The sequence below is a fragment of the Miniopterus natalensis genome, chromosome 22 (genome assembly GCF_054644295.1).
Source record: "Miniopterus natalensis isolate mMinNat1 chromosome 22, mMinNat1.hap1, whole genome shotgun sequence".
In the NCBI taxonomy this organism is placed as follows: Eukaryota; Metazoa; Chordata; class Mammalia; order Chiroptera; family Miniopteridae; genus Miniopterus; species Miniopterus natalensis.
Genome location: NC_142102.1, coordinates 13440261 through 13455664, shown reverse-complemented (window position 1 = coordinate 13455664; position 15404 = coordinate 13440261). Strand labels below are relative to the sequence as shown.

Below are 15404 nucleotides of genomic sequence, written 5' to 3'. Positions count from 1 at the left end.
TCAGGCGAGGCTCCCAACCCTCCCAGTCATGGGCTCCTCGCTGGGCTTGGAGGGCACAGGTGTCAACGTCTCCACACGGGCTCCATGAATCCTGGGGTGTCTTTGAAGATGCTACGGGGTCACCAGGGGCAGTGCAAGGGGACAGACAGGTGCAACTTAGGCTCCCTTTCGCCCTCTGACCTGCTCTACTGGTTGGATTTTCTGTAAACTTTTGCTTGAAGAATGGCTTTTAAGTTTAAATCTGCCACAAGCACGAACTCATCTGACGGACAGATCCCCCCCGCCCCGTGACTGATCACTGGCTCCCTCCCCCGCTGGCTCCCTGTGGCTCTGGGTGTGCACTTCCCTTCTCCGTGCCTCAGTTTCCCTGTCTGGGGAGCTCTGGCCTCGATGAGCCTGGGACTGGAGAGAATGATAACCACCAGGGCTCTAGTCGGGCCCCCTCAGCAGCAGCGGGTCACATTGCTCCTTCCCGTATCCTGTCTCCTCCAGGGACTCGTGAAGGGGTGGCCAGGCCCAGTCCGGTCACCACCCGTCCCCCAAGGGCCAGAGACCAGGAGAGGAGGAAGGCCTCTTCTGTCTTCACGGCCTCGCTGAGGATGGAGCCGCACAGCCGTTCTGCCCGGAGCAGAAAGTCCACAAAATTCCGCTGCATCTCCCGTTCCCTGACCCTCTGCAACGCCAAGACCAGTGACGACGGCTCCAGCCCCGAGGAGAAGTGCCCGGATCCCTGTGAGAGTCCGCTGGCCCAGGGCAAGGAGGGAATTTTCCACTCGCCCGTGCAGCTGGCAGACACGTCCGAGGCTGGGCCCGGCAGTGTCCCCGGCCTGGCGCTGTCCTCTGAGGCTGCCGCTCTCCAGGCGGCTGGGACTGATGGAGGCAAGGCCTGCAGGAGGACGTTCTTGCCCAAGGTACGTCCAGCACTGCCGGGGGAGGGCCCGCCTGGTGTGCGGAGCTGGTGCCAGGGTAGCCCTGGGCCTCCCGGGGCCTTCCCTCCTCTTCGACTTCTGGAATAGTTTGAGAAGGCTGGGTGTTAATTCTTGGAATGTTTGGTAAAATTCACCTGGGAAGCCACTTGGCCCAGGACTTTTGTTTTTCGGGAGTTTTTGGATTGCCGAGTCGCGTTGAATAGTTCTTGGTGGGATTCTGTCATACCTCGACCTCTTCCCACGGTTATGCTCCCCGTCTCTGCTTCACTGGCCAGGGCCCCCAGTCCCGTGCTGGACGGGGCAGTGACAGTGGTCACCCTCGTCCCATTCCTGATCTCGAGGACAGTGTCGTCATATCGAAAATCGGTGTGACGTTTGCTGCAGCTTTTGATGAATAGTCTTTAATGGACTGAGGAGCTTCCCTTGCCTGGTTTCCTATGAAGGAGTTGGGGCCTTCTATGCAGGCGCGTGGACACCTGCAGTTCTCTGACCAGCACCCCCACGCCCCAGCCAGCGGCCCCCGGCCCCCTGCAGCCCGGGCGTGATGGGCTCTTGATAGGATAGACCCAGGGGAGATGCAGGCTCCTGGATGCGGTCTGATGCCGCCCCCTCGTCAGTTTCTCAGTTTCCTCCGTTAGACTGGAGACCCCCAACTTGCCTAGAGCATGACGTTCGAGGACCTGAGCTGGCGCCCCTCAGGCCCTGGTGAGGCTGGGACAGGCACGCGGCTCTGTGAGCATCTGTGGGAGCAGCGGTTGCTCAGCAACTATGACGAGGCCGCCCTGGGGCAGGGAGCTGTTGACAGCCCAGCCCGCATGGCTTTTAGTGAGCACATGGGTCTACACTGGACATGGCTTGGGCACTCCCACTGCCGGGACCAGACGTGTGGGAGGTCCTCCCCCTGGGTTTGCCCTCCAAAAAGACACTTTGATCCACATGGGAATGGCCTCAGTAGTGGGGAAAATTCTATCTTTTTTCCCCCCACAAATTCAAAATATTGGTCAGGCTAAGTCACCACTCATGCGGCGTGACTCAGGATGTGATGAGGTCAGATCAGCCGTCTGTGCTGCGGGTGGAGACAGGGTGGTCAGGGCCCCAGAGCAGGCAGGGCCTTGCGTTCTGCTCCTGGGAGCCCCTCAGCCTGTGGCGCTGAGGCCCTGGCTTCCTTAGCATCTGGGAAACCCAATCCTTTGGCCACTTGCCTCTTCCTGCCACAGAAGAGCAGCCCGTGGAGGCCGAGAGCAGCCACGGGGAGGGCAGTTGGGGTTGCAGGACTCCCACAGAGCCCGCTGCACCCCCGTGTGTGGGAGGCAGGGTGGTCCACGTGCGGGTGTGATTGCCACGTACTCGCTGACCGGCTCCCAAGCTCCATGTGGCTTCTGGTGCTGCCCCATTGTCAGAGGACGTTGGGAGCTGTGCCCCTGGAAGCTGGTCTGGAGCTCACTGGTCCTGGCAGGACGCCGTGAGGTGGGGAGACGCAGGAGAAAGGGGGGAACCGGGAGTTTACTTTTCAGAGCCCTTGCGGGGCTGCTCTCGTCGGCTTCGTTTTCCTGGCAAGGCCGGCGGTTTCGCTCAGTCCCCGCCGCTCTGCCTGCTGGGCGGGAAGAGCTGCTCCAGCTGGCCTGGTATCTCAGGGTGACCATCTGCCGCTCAGGGTGGGGATGGGCAGAATCTGCTGGGCCTGGGTCTCTCCTGTCGCCGGGTGGGGGTCAGGGACCGCGGCGCTCAGCTGATGGGTCCCCGCAGGTGGGATCCACCCCTGCTCGTGCCCTCCCCATAGCTGGGGGCTGGCCAGCCTGGAGCTCGGCTGCAGCCCTGCCGGTGCCCTCGTGGTGGGGCTCCCACTGAGTCCCTGGCGGTCCTCTCCCTTTCTTGGTGTTTGGCTGGGTTTTTATCCTGTCTCTGCCTGGCGTCAGGTCTGGGTTGCAGGTCCCCGGCACCTAGTCTGGTATATAGTAGATGGAAAGAAAGCCCAGGGACTCACGCTTGTCATCCCTCAAGTCGCCAGGGTCCTGGCCATTGGCCATGTCCTCCTGGCCTTTCAGAATCTTTCATTGCCCTCTGTCTTCCCCTCGGATGTTAGTTCTGTCACAAATCAAGTCTCCTCGCCTGAGGCTGCTCTCGGCTCTCTGTTCTGTTTTATGGGCCAATTTTTTACCCTCATTTCCAAACTCTACTGTCTTAGTCACTATATTTTAACATCAGCATTGTTCTCATGGATGGAAGTCTCTCCCTCTTTTTGCTTATTTAGGAACTTTATCTCTGGCCCTTTGCTTCTTGCTAAAAATTTAAGGATCACCTTGTGATACTCAAAAAAACACTTGAAATCTTGTTAATGCTTCCATAAATTTATAGATGGATTTGGGGGGCCGGGACTGACACAAGTAATTATTAAGTCTCCCGTCTCACAAACATGATCTATTTCTCCATTACTCAGATGCAAAGGCCTTTCAGCAAGGTTTGTAATTTTCTTTGGAAAGGGCTTCATAACATTCACACTCTGTCATTGCCTCTCATTTTTATTTGTTTCCTTGTTTGCATTTCACTGAAACGGCTTTTCTCTGAGATCAGTGTCCTTGTTCACGGCCATATCTGCCAGTCAGTCCCCACCCCCTGGGTCAGGGCAGCATTAGTGTCCTTGTCAAACGAATTCATGTATCTGTGAATTAACACGCGGCAGCTCTTCTAACTCCCTGCCTCACGGAGCCTATAGGTTAGTGGAGCAGACAGACCGTCGACAAAGACCCTCCAAGTCAGAGTCAAAATCTGTTTTCTAAGCACCTTTTTCTTTTTCCTTTTTTAAAGTATGTTTTTATTGATTTCAGAGGAAGGGAGAGAGAGAGAAACACCAATGATGAGAGAGAGTCATGGACCGGCTGCCTCCCGCTCGCCCCCTGCTGGGGATCCAGGAGCCCGCAACCTGGGCCTGGGCCCTGGCCGGGAATCGAACCGCGATCTCCTGGTTCCTAGGTCGACGCTCTTCAGGCCGGGCTCAGCACAGTTCTCGATTCTGACTGGCCTGGGGAATAAAAGACTGCAACTGTTTTTGCAGGAAGCGTCTACAACTTCCTCTCGAGAAAAGTCCGGAAAACTTGAAGCACAAAGTATCTTCCTGCTGCCCAAAGCCGGTCACCACAGGACACGCAGCAACTCAACCAGTAAGTGTCCGGCCGCACTGCCCTCAGCTTCTGCTGACCCTCGGGAGTGTCTGCGATGAGGGCGTCTCAGGGAGGGCGGGTCTCTGCTGGCCCAGTTGGCCCAAACCCAGGCTGTGTCCGCTGGGCTCTCCATGAGCCTCTCCAGTGTGTGCGCCTCCCGCCAGCTGCAGGGCCTCTGCCGGCCCTGCCTGAGTGCTCCGGGGCCTGGGCCCGACTCCCCTCCTCTGTCCGAACTCTGCACGTTGAGAAGACAGGACACAGAGGAGGGGAGGCAGGGCCTGCCTCCTGCTCAGTGCGTGACATCCTCCTTGGTCTTAGCAAGGCCACCCTCTCCTGGGCGCCTGTCACCCCATCTGTCACGAGATGGGAGGCGAGGCTGGAAGATGGTGGTTGCAGGTGGAACACACAGTCGGGAGAATGTGAAGATGCAGGAAAGCTTGAGGAAATCAAACCACGCCCATGCTCGTATTAGGGGCGATGAACACTTTCAGCCGTTCCCTCCGGCGATTGTGTCCCCGCCGTGGGACATTCCCCTATAGATACCATTTTTAGTGGATACACAGCATCTCATCATATGAATGTACATAAGCTAGTTTAGATATTCGCAGCTTTTACACGGCATCAACGTTGCTGACGTTGCGCATGGAGTTTTGTTCGCACCCGGGATGACTTTCGTAGGGGATACAGAAGGCGCCGGGCTGGCGCGTGGCTGCCCCTCACATTTTGGGGGCCAGGGCACTGGGTTTTAGGTCCTGCTCCAGAAGGACCCTGAGATCTCCATGCTTCATATTGATCTGTTGCAGGATGCACTTCCATTAAATTAATCCTTTCCTATTTTTTGGATCCCTAGTTGGCTTTTTTATCACAAATTTTTACTTTTTTTCCTTGAGCACAATTTCCTAGACAAGGAGTTTCAGAAGGAAAATATGCTTCAGGTTGTGATTTGTGCTGTGGAGTGTCAGGAGCTAACACTTAGTACATCTGTTTCCTCAGCTGTAGCCCACACTGGATGGGAAATTTTAAAATACATATTTTTTTATTGATTTCAGAGAGAGGATGGGAGAGGGAGAGAAACGTCAATGATGAGTCATTGATGGGCTGCCTCCTGCTCGCCTCCTGCTGGGGATCGAGGAGCCTGCAGCCCAGGCCTGTGCCCTGACCGGGAATCGAACTGCAACCTCCTGTTTCAAAGGCCGATGCTCAACCGCTGAGCCACGCCAGCCAGGCTAGATGGGAATTTTTAAAAAGTATTTGCTCTGCAGGTTCTTCTGTTTCCCTCTCCCCCCACACCATTGTCTGCTTTTCTCTGCCCCAAACCAGCTGCACAGTTTGTGGGCATCACTGTAAAAGGAACATGTGAGATCCCTGTTCAGAAATTATTAAGAATTTGAAAATAGCAACAGCAGAGCACTGAACCTTCTAAGTGTGGGCTCTGACTTCGCAGCCCATGTGGCCACGCAGCCGGCCCTGCTGGCACCCTGGGCACCGACTTGCAGACACGTCATCTGGGCTCCTGGCCCTCGGGTTTCCAGTTAGTCCATTCATGGGTCAGGGTCAGCAGAGATTGGAGGGTGGGGGACGGCTGCTGGGGGCTGAGGTTCTCTGCTGCTTTCTGAGAGCACAAATGCTTTCTCCTTTCTCCCTCCCCTGGTCCAGGTGTTAATCCCTACTGCACAGCAGAGACAGATTTTCCAGTGGCCAGGACGACGGCCGCGTCCACAGACAGGCCTCCCTATTCCCTCTGCAGCGACAGGAAGTCCCTGTCTCAGCAGCTGGACTGCCCCGCGGGGAAGGCTGGGGTGAGGATGTAGGGAGGAGCCCAGGGAGGGGACAGGAGGGGTCCTGACCTATCGGGGGCTAAAGAGGACATTGGGTGGTTTCATGTCCACAGAACTGCAGGGGAGAGGGGCCGGCCTAGCAGGCATGGCCTCCTGTGGGCGAAGGACCACACCGGGACGGTCGGCTCCTGAGCGCCCCCGTGTGCTGGGCACTTGCTGCCTCTGTGATTAGCAGCGAGCGTGCCCGCTCAGAGCCAGGCTGTGTAGACCCTGTGTATCACCTGCACAGTAACCCCAGCAGGTGGACTAGGGGCCCGGGGCCCGGACAGTTCACACGGGTGGTCAGAGTCGGTGGGAACCTGACGTTGGACCCTCTGGTTTTTAACCCCTGTGATATGTGACTTGCTTTACACACATTGCCTCTGATTCTTCAAACAAGCTTCAAAAGGCATTAATATCAGCCCCATTTTACAGGCAGGAAACGGAAGTTTGGGCCAGACTGAATTCATGTATCTTAAGACCTAAGGGGCCCGAATTGGAACCCAGCCTCAGGGGGCTCCCCAGCCCATGCCCTTCGCACTGTGGGGCATCAGCTTGCAGACGGGGTGCTAAGCAGATAGGAAGCACAGTGTCCCCCACCCAAGTTACTGCAGCAGCTGGTGACTGTCTCCCTAAGCCCCAGCCAGTGCCGGGCTCAGGCCAGGGCCTCCGGCAGCCACTGGTGGTCACACAGCGCCCCCTGGCGGCTGCCTTGACTCCTTGCTGAGCTCGGGCTGCAGGGCTGCAGAGATCTGGCTCAACTTCTGGGCCACCAGAAACAGCCCCTCTGCACCAGACCCAGCCACGCGCCCCTCAGCGGCTGGAGGGGACTTGGGGCCTCTCCTGGGCTGGGCTTGTCCCCTCCCTGTGAGGTGTGTGCCCTTGTCCCACCTGGTCCCTCTTTGCAGGGCTTGTCCAGACCCACGCGGTCCCTGAGCACAGCTCAGCTCCTGCAGCCCTCTGGGGGCCTCCAGGCTTCCGTCATCTCCAACATCGTGCTGATGAAGGGCCAGGCCAAGGTGAGCAGGGGCTGTTGCCAGCGGAAACTTCTGGAACGACACCAGGTCCCGAGGAGCTGTTGTGTCAAAGGAAGGGCGAGGACAGGCGGTGGTCCTGGCTCCACACAGAGGCGCTAACAGGCATTCGTGGCAGAGGGAGGGGCCCACACACCCGCAGTGCTCTCGCCCCCTCCCGCCTCCGCCTTCTCTGCCCTGGGAGCCCAGGGAGGGCAAGAGGAGACGGGGGAACAGGCAGTGATCCTCCCTCTGATCAGAAGGGAGTCACTGTCTCCGATCCCGAGCTGTATCCCAACAGCCCTACTTTCTGGTTCGAATGAACACAGAATGGAACGGGGCACCGAGACTCACGCAAAGATGACCAAGAGGGGTAGGGTTAGGCTGCTGGGCACGAGATGCCCACTCAGTGACTACAGTCTGTGAGCACCTGTGTCACTGGGCAGGGGCCTGGAGTACAGGGCAGGGGCTGGGCTTGGAAGCAGGCCTGCCTCCCCCTGTCCGCCTGGGACACCCTAGGCACCAACGGGGTGACCGGCAGGAGTGAGGCCAGCTTGTGGCCCAGCCGAGGGAGTGGGCAGTGGTGAGGTGCGGGAGGGGACTGCAGTGGGGTCCTTGGCTAGGGGAGGGTGGGGCTGCCCAGAGGGAGTGAACACCTGGGGCCGGAGAAGAGCGCTGCCTCCCTGGGAACCTGGTGCTGTAGTTGTGGTTGGGCACCTTGTTCACTGTTGAAACCTCACCAATGAGAGGTGAGGTCAGCATCGGTTTGCAAGAAGGTAAGGTGAGGTCAGAGACAGGAAGCCGTCTGCTCAGAACTGCCGGGGGCGGGGGGAGCGCCTCCGTCCAAGGCCCCCTCTATGGAGAGCATCAGACTCGGGTGGGAGCCCCAGATTCCACACGGCCTGTCCGGCCTCAAAGTCACAGCTCCTCTCCTTCCGTAGTTGAGCCAGGAGACCTGGGAAACCAAAGGCACCTGTCCTCCGAGGCCCAGTTCAGGTGGGCAGGCCCTCGGGAAACGCAGCCCAGCGAGCAGGACACCAGAGACCCTCTGACGGCCCCTCTTTCTTGCCAGGGCCTGGGCTTCAGCATCGTCGGGGGAAAGGACAGCATTTACGGCCCCATTGGAATTTACGTCAAAACCATCTTTGCCGGGGGAGCCGCGGCAGCCGATGGCCGGCTCCAAGAAGGTGCATGTCCCAGCCCTTCCTAGAATTGCTTGGCTGCAGGAGGCGCTGGGAAGGTGGCAGGTGCTGAGCCTGCAGAGTACACTGTGCGGATGCCAGGGTCTGGTTGGCCCGGCATCAGCACACTCAGTCCCCGCCCCGTGGCCAGCCTGGGTCAGAAGACAGAGCGACTCCCGTTCATTCTCGCCGATGCCTTCTTTCTTTCTTTTCTTTTTTTAAAAAAATATGTTTTATTGATTTCAGAGCCAGGGAGAGAGAGAAACATCAATGATGAGAGTCGTTGATCGGCTGCCTCCTGCACACCTCACAACCCGGGCATGTGCCCTGACGGGGAAATCAAACTAGGATCTCCTGGATCCCAGGTCGATGCTCAGCCGCTGAGCCATGCTGGCCGGGCTCACTGGTGCCTTCTTTCTTTTCCTGGTCCCTCCTTGGTCCCTGGCATCCACTGACATCCCTTCCTTTATTGTCCCTGCCCTCCCTAACTCACAACCGTAGGGATAGCCCTGGACAGGGGCCCAGGCCCTGAGCGGGTCTGCCTAGGGCCAGTTGGTAGTGTGTAGGTTCTTCACTTCATTTCACAGCGCAAGTGCAGGCGATATGAGGGCAAGTCTGCTGCGTCAGGAGGTGGTTTATGGGAGACACAGCGTGCGGGTCAGGGAGGCAGAGGGGAAGGAGGTGGAGCCAGGAGGTGGACAGACCAGGGCAGGCCAGGCCAGGCCACGTGCGCCTGGCTAGGAACCCCAATTCCCTGGAAAATCAGAGGTCCCCCAGGGCCCATCCCACTGCCCCTCCAGCTTCCGGCAGGTGGGGGGATGGGACTGAACGAGAAATGTCTTCACAGTGCTTTGTGCAAATGCTGGGCAGGTGGCGAAACTAGAGTCCAGGGTAAGGATGTCCCCGAGTGAGCGACACCCCTGTTAGCTACCATTTCTCCTTCCCAAAAGGTGATGAAATTCTGGAGCTCAATGGTGACTCCATGGCCGGGCTGACACATCAGGACGCTCTGCAGAAGTTCAAGGTAATCATTTGTTACCAGGCCCAACTCTGGGGCTGGGGCAGAGGAACCAGGCCCCCAGCATCACCTACACATGCAGATGTGGGAGCCCTCACGTGGGTGACCAGGGATGCCGGGGTGGGCAAGTGTGAAAACCACTTGTTCTGGGGGAGACTTCAACTGCGGAAGATTTGTAGACGTTTTTAAACATGCTATGTGTCGATACTGATAGATTTGTGTCTATAACATGCACGAGACCGCGCAGTTAACCCGAGGCCCGTTTTGCGTTTTTTTTTAATTTATTTTATGTTTTACCTTGCCCGGAGTCGGCCTGGATGCCACAGCACCCTCTCTTTCCTTTTAGCAAGCCAAAAAGGGGCTGCTGACCCTCACGGTGAGGACCCGCCTGACCGCCGCTGCGCCCTCCCTGAGCTCCAGCACCTGCGCGCCCGCGGCCAGCGGCTCCTTCCCCCTGGGGAACGCTGAGGCTCCTGCTGCCACCTCGAAGCCCAGCTACAGAGTCATGGTGGAGGTTTCTCTGCAGAAGGGTAGGGTGTGCCTCCCGGGGGGCTGCGTTCCCCTTCCCTCTCCTGCCTGGGCCGCCCACCCAGAGCTCCCCCGGACCTCCCTCAGCTCCAGTCGATCCCGAGTCCGGGCGGGTTGTCTCAAAGCAGGTTCTGTGGCCACCGCTTAGCGGGGCCGGGGAAGCTTTTTTCTGCCAAGGGCCACTTGGATATTCATAACATCGTTCCCTGGCCACACAAAACTGTCATCTTAAAAAATTAGCTATGAGAAAAGCTCCTAGGTGTATTGAATTCCAAGTCCCGCCCGAGGTTCCCCGGCAGGACCAGACCACAGGCCTTATACAGCCCACAGGCCAGACGTCCCCCACGCCTGGCTTAGCAGGGGGGACACGTCCGCGCCCAGTCATGTCCCCGTGTCCGGGCCGGGACACGGCGAAAGCAAACACGAAGCACATGCTCACACACCCCTCCCTCCTGGCCTTTCCCGCCTGCCTCAGCGTCCTCGCTGCCGGGGTCCCTGCTGCTGACCCTGGAACGCGCCCACCCACAGATGTCCCCCAAACATGGTGGCGTCAGTGCCACATGAGCAGGGGCAGCCACCAACCCGAGCCGCATCCCCCGGGGGAGCTCCGTCACCCCACCCCCTTCTGCCCCCAGAGGCCGGCGTTGGTCTGGGGATCGGCCTGTGCAGCGTCCCCTATTTCCAGTGCATCTCGGGAATCTTCGTCCACACGCTGTCTCCGGGGTCCGTGGCGCATTTGGACGGACGGCTCCGGTATGTCCCTATTTCCCGTTTTGAAAAGACCCCGAGTGACAACAGAAGGGATTCCTCAGGCGGCCGGGAGGCTGCCATGGAGGCAGATCCTCAGAACCACCCAGCGGCGTGGACATCACTGGGGAGTTCGTTAGAAACGCAGCACCCTAGGCCCCCCAGGCCTGCTGAGCCAGGATCTGTATTTAACAAGGCCCCGGGGTTCGCACCAGCGGCGGGGGTCGGGGGCCTGCCTGGGACCACACCACGGGAAGAAGGGAGTGGGAGGGAGCCCCACGTTAACTCAGATTTGACTAGCGGGGTGAGCAGTGACACCGGAGGCCGTCAGGAGGTCTCACCGCATTCCCCGAGGGGGCTCACTGAGCAAGTCCATGGTATCGGCTGAATTTCTTGCCGGCCGACGGAACACATTCTCAGGGATTCCTTCTGAAGAATTTTTATTGAACTGATTGGGGTGACGCTGGTTGGTAAAATTATATAGGCTTCGGGTGTACAAATCCATACGCATCATCTGTGTGTTGCCTTGTGAGTTCGCCTCCCCACGTCGAGTTTCCTTCCATCGCCATTCACCCCTCCCCCCCCCTCTGGTGATCTCCTGGCCGTTGCCGTATCTATGAGTTTTGTTTTTTCTTAATCCCTTCACCTTTTTCACCCAGCCCCCCACCCCCCTCCCCTCTCACAGCCGTGAGTCTCTTTCTATCTTGTTTGTTAGTTTATTTTGTCCATTAGGTTCCACGTGTAAGCGAAGTCGCCGGGTGCTAGTCCTCCTCTGACCTCACGTCCCCTGGAGGGGGCGCGATGTGTCGCTCAGGGCTGCCCTGGCCAAGTTAGTCTGGCGACCAGGAGCGTCCGCTTAATACTGTGGTGTTTAGGTTGCGTCAAACCAGAGCAGGGGCCCCCCAGCCCCCCGCAGGAAGCGACTGTCCCACCACCACCCGGGTGAGCTCGCCATGGTTCCTCCTCATGCTTTCCCAGGTGTGGCGACGAGATCGTGGAGGTCAACGACGCGCCCGTTCACTGCATGACGCTCAACGAAGTCTACGGGGTGCTGAGTCACTGTGACCCCGGGCCGGTCCCCATCATTGTCAGCCGGCACCCGGACCCACAGGTAACACCCCCTGGGGCATCGTGTCTCCCCAAGGCTCACTCTGTCCCAAGTGTCTGCCGCGACCGAGGTCTGCAGCGGAGGCCGCCGGCCAGCGCCTGGGCACCAGGGGCCAGTGGCACTAGGTGGGGACACTGGCCTGTAATTCTCTTGCTTTATGGGGTCTGGATCTGGTTTTGGAATTGGGATAATGCTGACCTTGTACAATGAGCTTGGGAGCCTTCCTTCCTCTTGAGTTTTTTGGAAGAGTTTGAGGACAGGGGTTATTTCTTCTTGTTTGGTAAAATTCATCTGTGAAGTAGGCAACAGGATTTTCACAGGGAAATACAGCCGAATAGGAGGCAAGCCTCGGGAAAGTCTCCCGAAGTAAAGACGTGAATCAGATTTAAAGAATAAGCGTGAGACGGGACGTGTGCCTATTTATTAATTCTAATTCGGGGCCTGATTCACCATCTGCGGTTCGGGACGTGAGGGGGCCAGGCGGGAACGGAGAAATTGCACCTGGAAGTTTGGTCAGTCCCACTTGTGTCCACGTTTGGTCTGGGCACCGGGTCTCCCTCCCTGAGGGACCTCTTGCTTTGTAAAGGGCTCCGGACAACAGCAGCACCTCTGTCTGTGGAGTTTTGTGCATTTCGGTTTCCCTGAGGTCAGCTTGGGGTGGTCTGGCTGCTCGCTGCGCAGACTCCCATCAGCCACGCCGCTCAGGGCGGTCTGTGCCGGCTCTCAGCAGCTCCCGTCGCCGCTGTGTGGGCAGTTTCAGGGACGGGTCACGCGGCCGGGACGTGGGGTGCTGGAGGACTGCGTGGGGTTTGGCGAGGCACTGGGGGCTCACTGTCCAGGCTTTCAGCAGGATGCTGAGGAGTTTGCAGGTTAGCCTTTGGTTAGCGAGGAGCTAGGCGAGGTCTGTCTGCAGCTACAGACGTAATGTGTGGCTGGACTATGGGGGACGGGACGGCGTGAGTGGAACCTGGAGTCGGTAAGAGGGAGGAAACCGGGGCCGAGGGCCTGGGTTCAGCAGTAGCTGGGAAGGGAATGAAGGAGCGACAGGAGCAACGCTCGGAAAGAATCCCAGTGTCAGGGTGGCCGGAGTGTTCTCACTGTGAGAAGACTGAGTGGCGCCTCCAGGGGCCACACTCTCAAGCATGACTCGCGGGCCGTGAGAGCATTGCAAGGATGGTGGACCCCGGAGGTGAACCCAGAAGCGGTCACTTTGCCTGGAGCTCTGTAGCAAGCAGCGGCCAGACGGCCGGAGAGCTGTGCACCCCTCCCCCCACCTTTTATTGTCAGTCTGGACTTTACCCGGGGGCCACTGGTGCCCGGGGTGTGTCTGGAAATAGAACGTGTCAGCTCTGTGCAATGTGGGTTGGAAGGAAAGGATGGAACCCAGGGGTCCATTCTGGACGGGGGGCTGGACACGCGGCTTCCACCGTTTATGTGAGATGATTGACGTTTACAGGTCTCTGAACAGCAGTTCAAAGACGCTGTGGCCCAGGCTGCGGAGAACCTCAAGTTTGGAAAAGAGAGGCACCAACGGAGCCCGGACGGTAAGGGAAATGGTGAACTTTTATTTCAAGCATCTTTGTTCGAAAGCTTTGGGTTTGAGATTAGCTCACCCCAGGAATATAGGAGGACCATCGTCACAGACAAGCTTGGCCTATGGGTAACGTTTGCAAACAGGCAGTAGACTGGCTGCATGTGGCCACGTCTACAGTCGTCTGAACTGAGACAACACACGGCTTCGCCCGAGCCCTGGCGACGTAATGAACGGCCCATCTGACATGGCAGAGGTGGGCCCCACTGCCATCAGTCGCTGCCGCTAGGTGGCCTTTTGGGGACCCGGCCTCTCGCCGAGGTGTCCTCGGGCACCCTGCACAGCCAGGACCCCCAGGCCTGCCTTGAGGGTCAGGCGGGGGTGGCCCGTCTCAGTGTCCATCCCATGGGGACAGAAAGGGGCAATGACGATCCCAGCCTGACGTGCCAGATCTCACCGTGCACCAAACCCCAGGCTGGCGGCTCCAAACCAGTGAGCTCTGAGAGGCTGGTGGCTGGGTGCAGGGTGCGCCTGTGACAGCTGAGTGGCACCCGGCTGAGCTGCTCCGCGGTCTCACTTGTGCTTCCGACACAGGTGTCAAAAGGCTGGAGAGCAGCTGGCACGGGCGGCCCACGGCCGAGATGGAGAAGGAGGGGGAGAGCTCGGCACCCCCACAGCGCAGGGCTCAGAAGGTCATGATCCGCTCCAGCAGCGACAGCAGCTACATGTCGGGGTCCCCCGGGGGCAGTCCCGGCCACGGTGCCCGTGAGCAGCAGCCCTGGGGCCCCGAAGGCAGCACAGACAGCCCCAGGGTGTCCCTGGGGCAGGACGCCCGGCCCCCCCAGGAGAGCCCAGGCCTCCTGGAGACACAGGAGGACCACCGGCCCCTGAGACAGAAGAAATCGTTTGAGATTTTCGTAAGGAAGCCGACATCCTCCAAGCCCAAGCCTCCGCCCAGGAAATACTTTAAGGGCGACAGTCACCTGCAGCAGAGCCCGGAGGAGAGCGCCGACGCCCGCGTCCAGGTGAGTGGCTCCTGGGCCTGGGGGCACCGCAGCTGAGGCTGCTGTCCCGTAGCTCACTGTGCACCGGGGGGAGGGCCCTCCAGAGGGTGGGCAGGCGGCCCAGCGAGGGGACTCAGCTGTCCACCCCTTGGGACAGGTGCCTCAACAGGGAACCAAGGCTGAGGGCAAGTTTTCCTTAACAGGTTAGTGATGGGGAGAAACTGGCCCCATTTACCTGTCTGGTAGGTATGCATCCCACTCCCTTAGACATGGAGGTTCAGGGGGACCACTGTGGTGATGGTGTATGATGGGCTGTGAGGCTGACACTGTGGGTAAGGGCCCGGGTGGGGGCGGGTCAAGGGAGAGTGAACACGGCACAGGGGAGGGGAGCGGCCTCAGGTGGGAGTGAACACGGGGTGCTGGGTGGGGAGCGGCCTCAGGTGGGAGTGAACACGGGGTGCTGGGTGGGGAGCGCCCTCAGGTGGGAGTGAACACGGCACAGGGGAGGGGAGCGGCCTCAGGTGGGAGTGAACACGGCACAGGGGAGGGGAGCGGCCTCAGGTGGGAGTGAGCACAGGGCACTGGGTGGGGAGCACCCTCAGGTGGGAGGGAACACGGGGTGCTGGGAGGGGAGCACCCTCTGGTGGGAGTAAACACAGAGCCCTGGGTGGGGAGCGCCCTCTGGTGGGAGTGAAGACGGGGTGCTGGGTGGGGAGCGACCGCTGGTGGGAGTGAAGACGGGGTGCTGGGTGGGGAGCGACTGCTGGTGGGAGTGAGCTCGGGGAGCAGAGGCACCGGAAGAGCTCGCGTGGTGCTGAGTTCACCTTCGATGGCAGCAAAGTAAAGCCTTGACCCGGCCGGCGAGGCTCAGCCGCTGAGGATCACCCATGATCCAGGAGATTGGGTTGGACTCCCTCGGGTGCCTGTCTGGGTTGCTGCGGCCGGATCCCCACCAGGGGGCGCACAGGAGGCGTCCGACCAACGACTCTGACCACTGAAGCCTCTCTCTCCCTCTCCATGCCTCCCTCTGAAATAAAGAGACATAGATATTTTAGAATCCCTTTAAAAAAAAATTCAGACTAGATTCAGTCCTGTAGCAACTAGGTGAGTACAACACCTGATGTTCTGAGACTCCCCCAAAACCTTCTGAATCTCACCTCCTTCCCTTCTCTTCCCTATCTCTAGAACCCAACGTCTTCCCTAATGCCTCACACTCTTCCTTAACATCTCCCTCTCCTCTCTGAGTCTCTGCCTGCCTCCGTTGAGTGTCTCCCTCTCTGCTCTGGGTCTCCGCCTACCTCCGTTGAGTGTCTCCCTCTCTCAGTCTCTCCCTCTCTTCTCTGCGTCTCCGCCTGCCTCCGTTGAGGGTC

At 59.0% G+C, this 15404-nt stretch overlaps 1 protein-coding gene across 2 annotated transcripts in view; it reads left to right on the top strand.

Moving 5' to 3' along the window:
* Positions 1-572: 572 nt before the first annotated feature.
* IL16 (interleukin 16) overlaps positions 573-15404 on the top strand; it is a 28748-nt gene continuing 13916 nt past the window's right edge. Inside the window, exons 1-11 of one of the 2 annotated variants that reach the window (XM_087829155.1) lie at positions 573-911; positions 3982-4087; positions 5744-5886; positions 6813-6923; positions 7990-8104; positions 9049-9122; positions 9463-9646; positions 10280-10397; positions 11370-11502; positions 12956-13043; positions 13625-14049. In XM_087829155.1, coding sequence (XP_087685281.1) covers positions 600-911; positions 3982-4087; positions 5744-5886; positions 6813-6923; positions 7990-8104; positions 9049-9122; positions 9463-9646; positions 10280-10397; positions 11370-11502; positions 12956-13043; positions 13625-14049 — 1809 coding nt within the window. In that variant the 5' untranslated portion in view covers positions 573-599. Of the gene's footprint in view, positions 912-3981; positions 4088-5743; positions 5887-6812; positions 6924-7989; positions 8105-9048; positions 9123-9462; positions 9647-10279; positions 10398-11369; positions 11503-12955; positions 13044-13624; positions 14056-15404 lie in introns of both variants that reach the window. The other variant, XM_087829154.1, reaches the window with a different exon arrangement.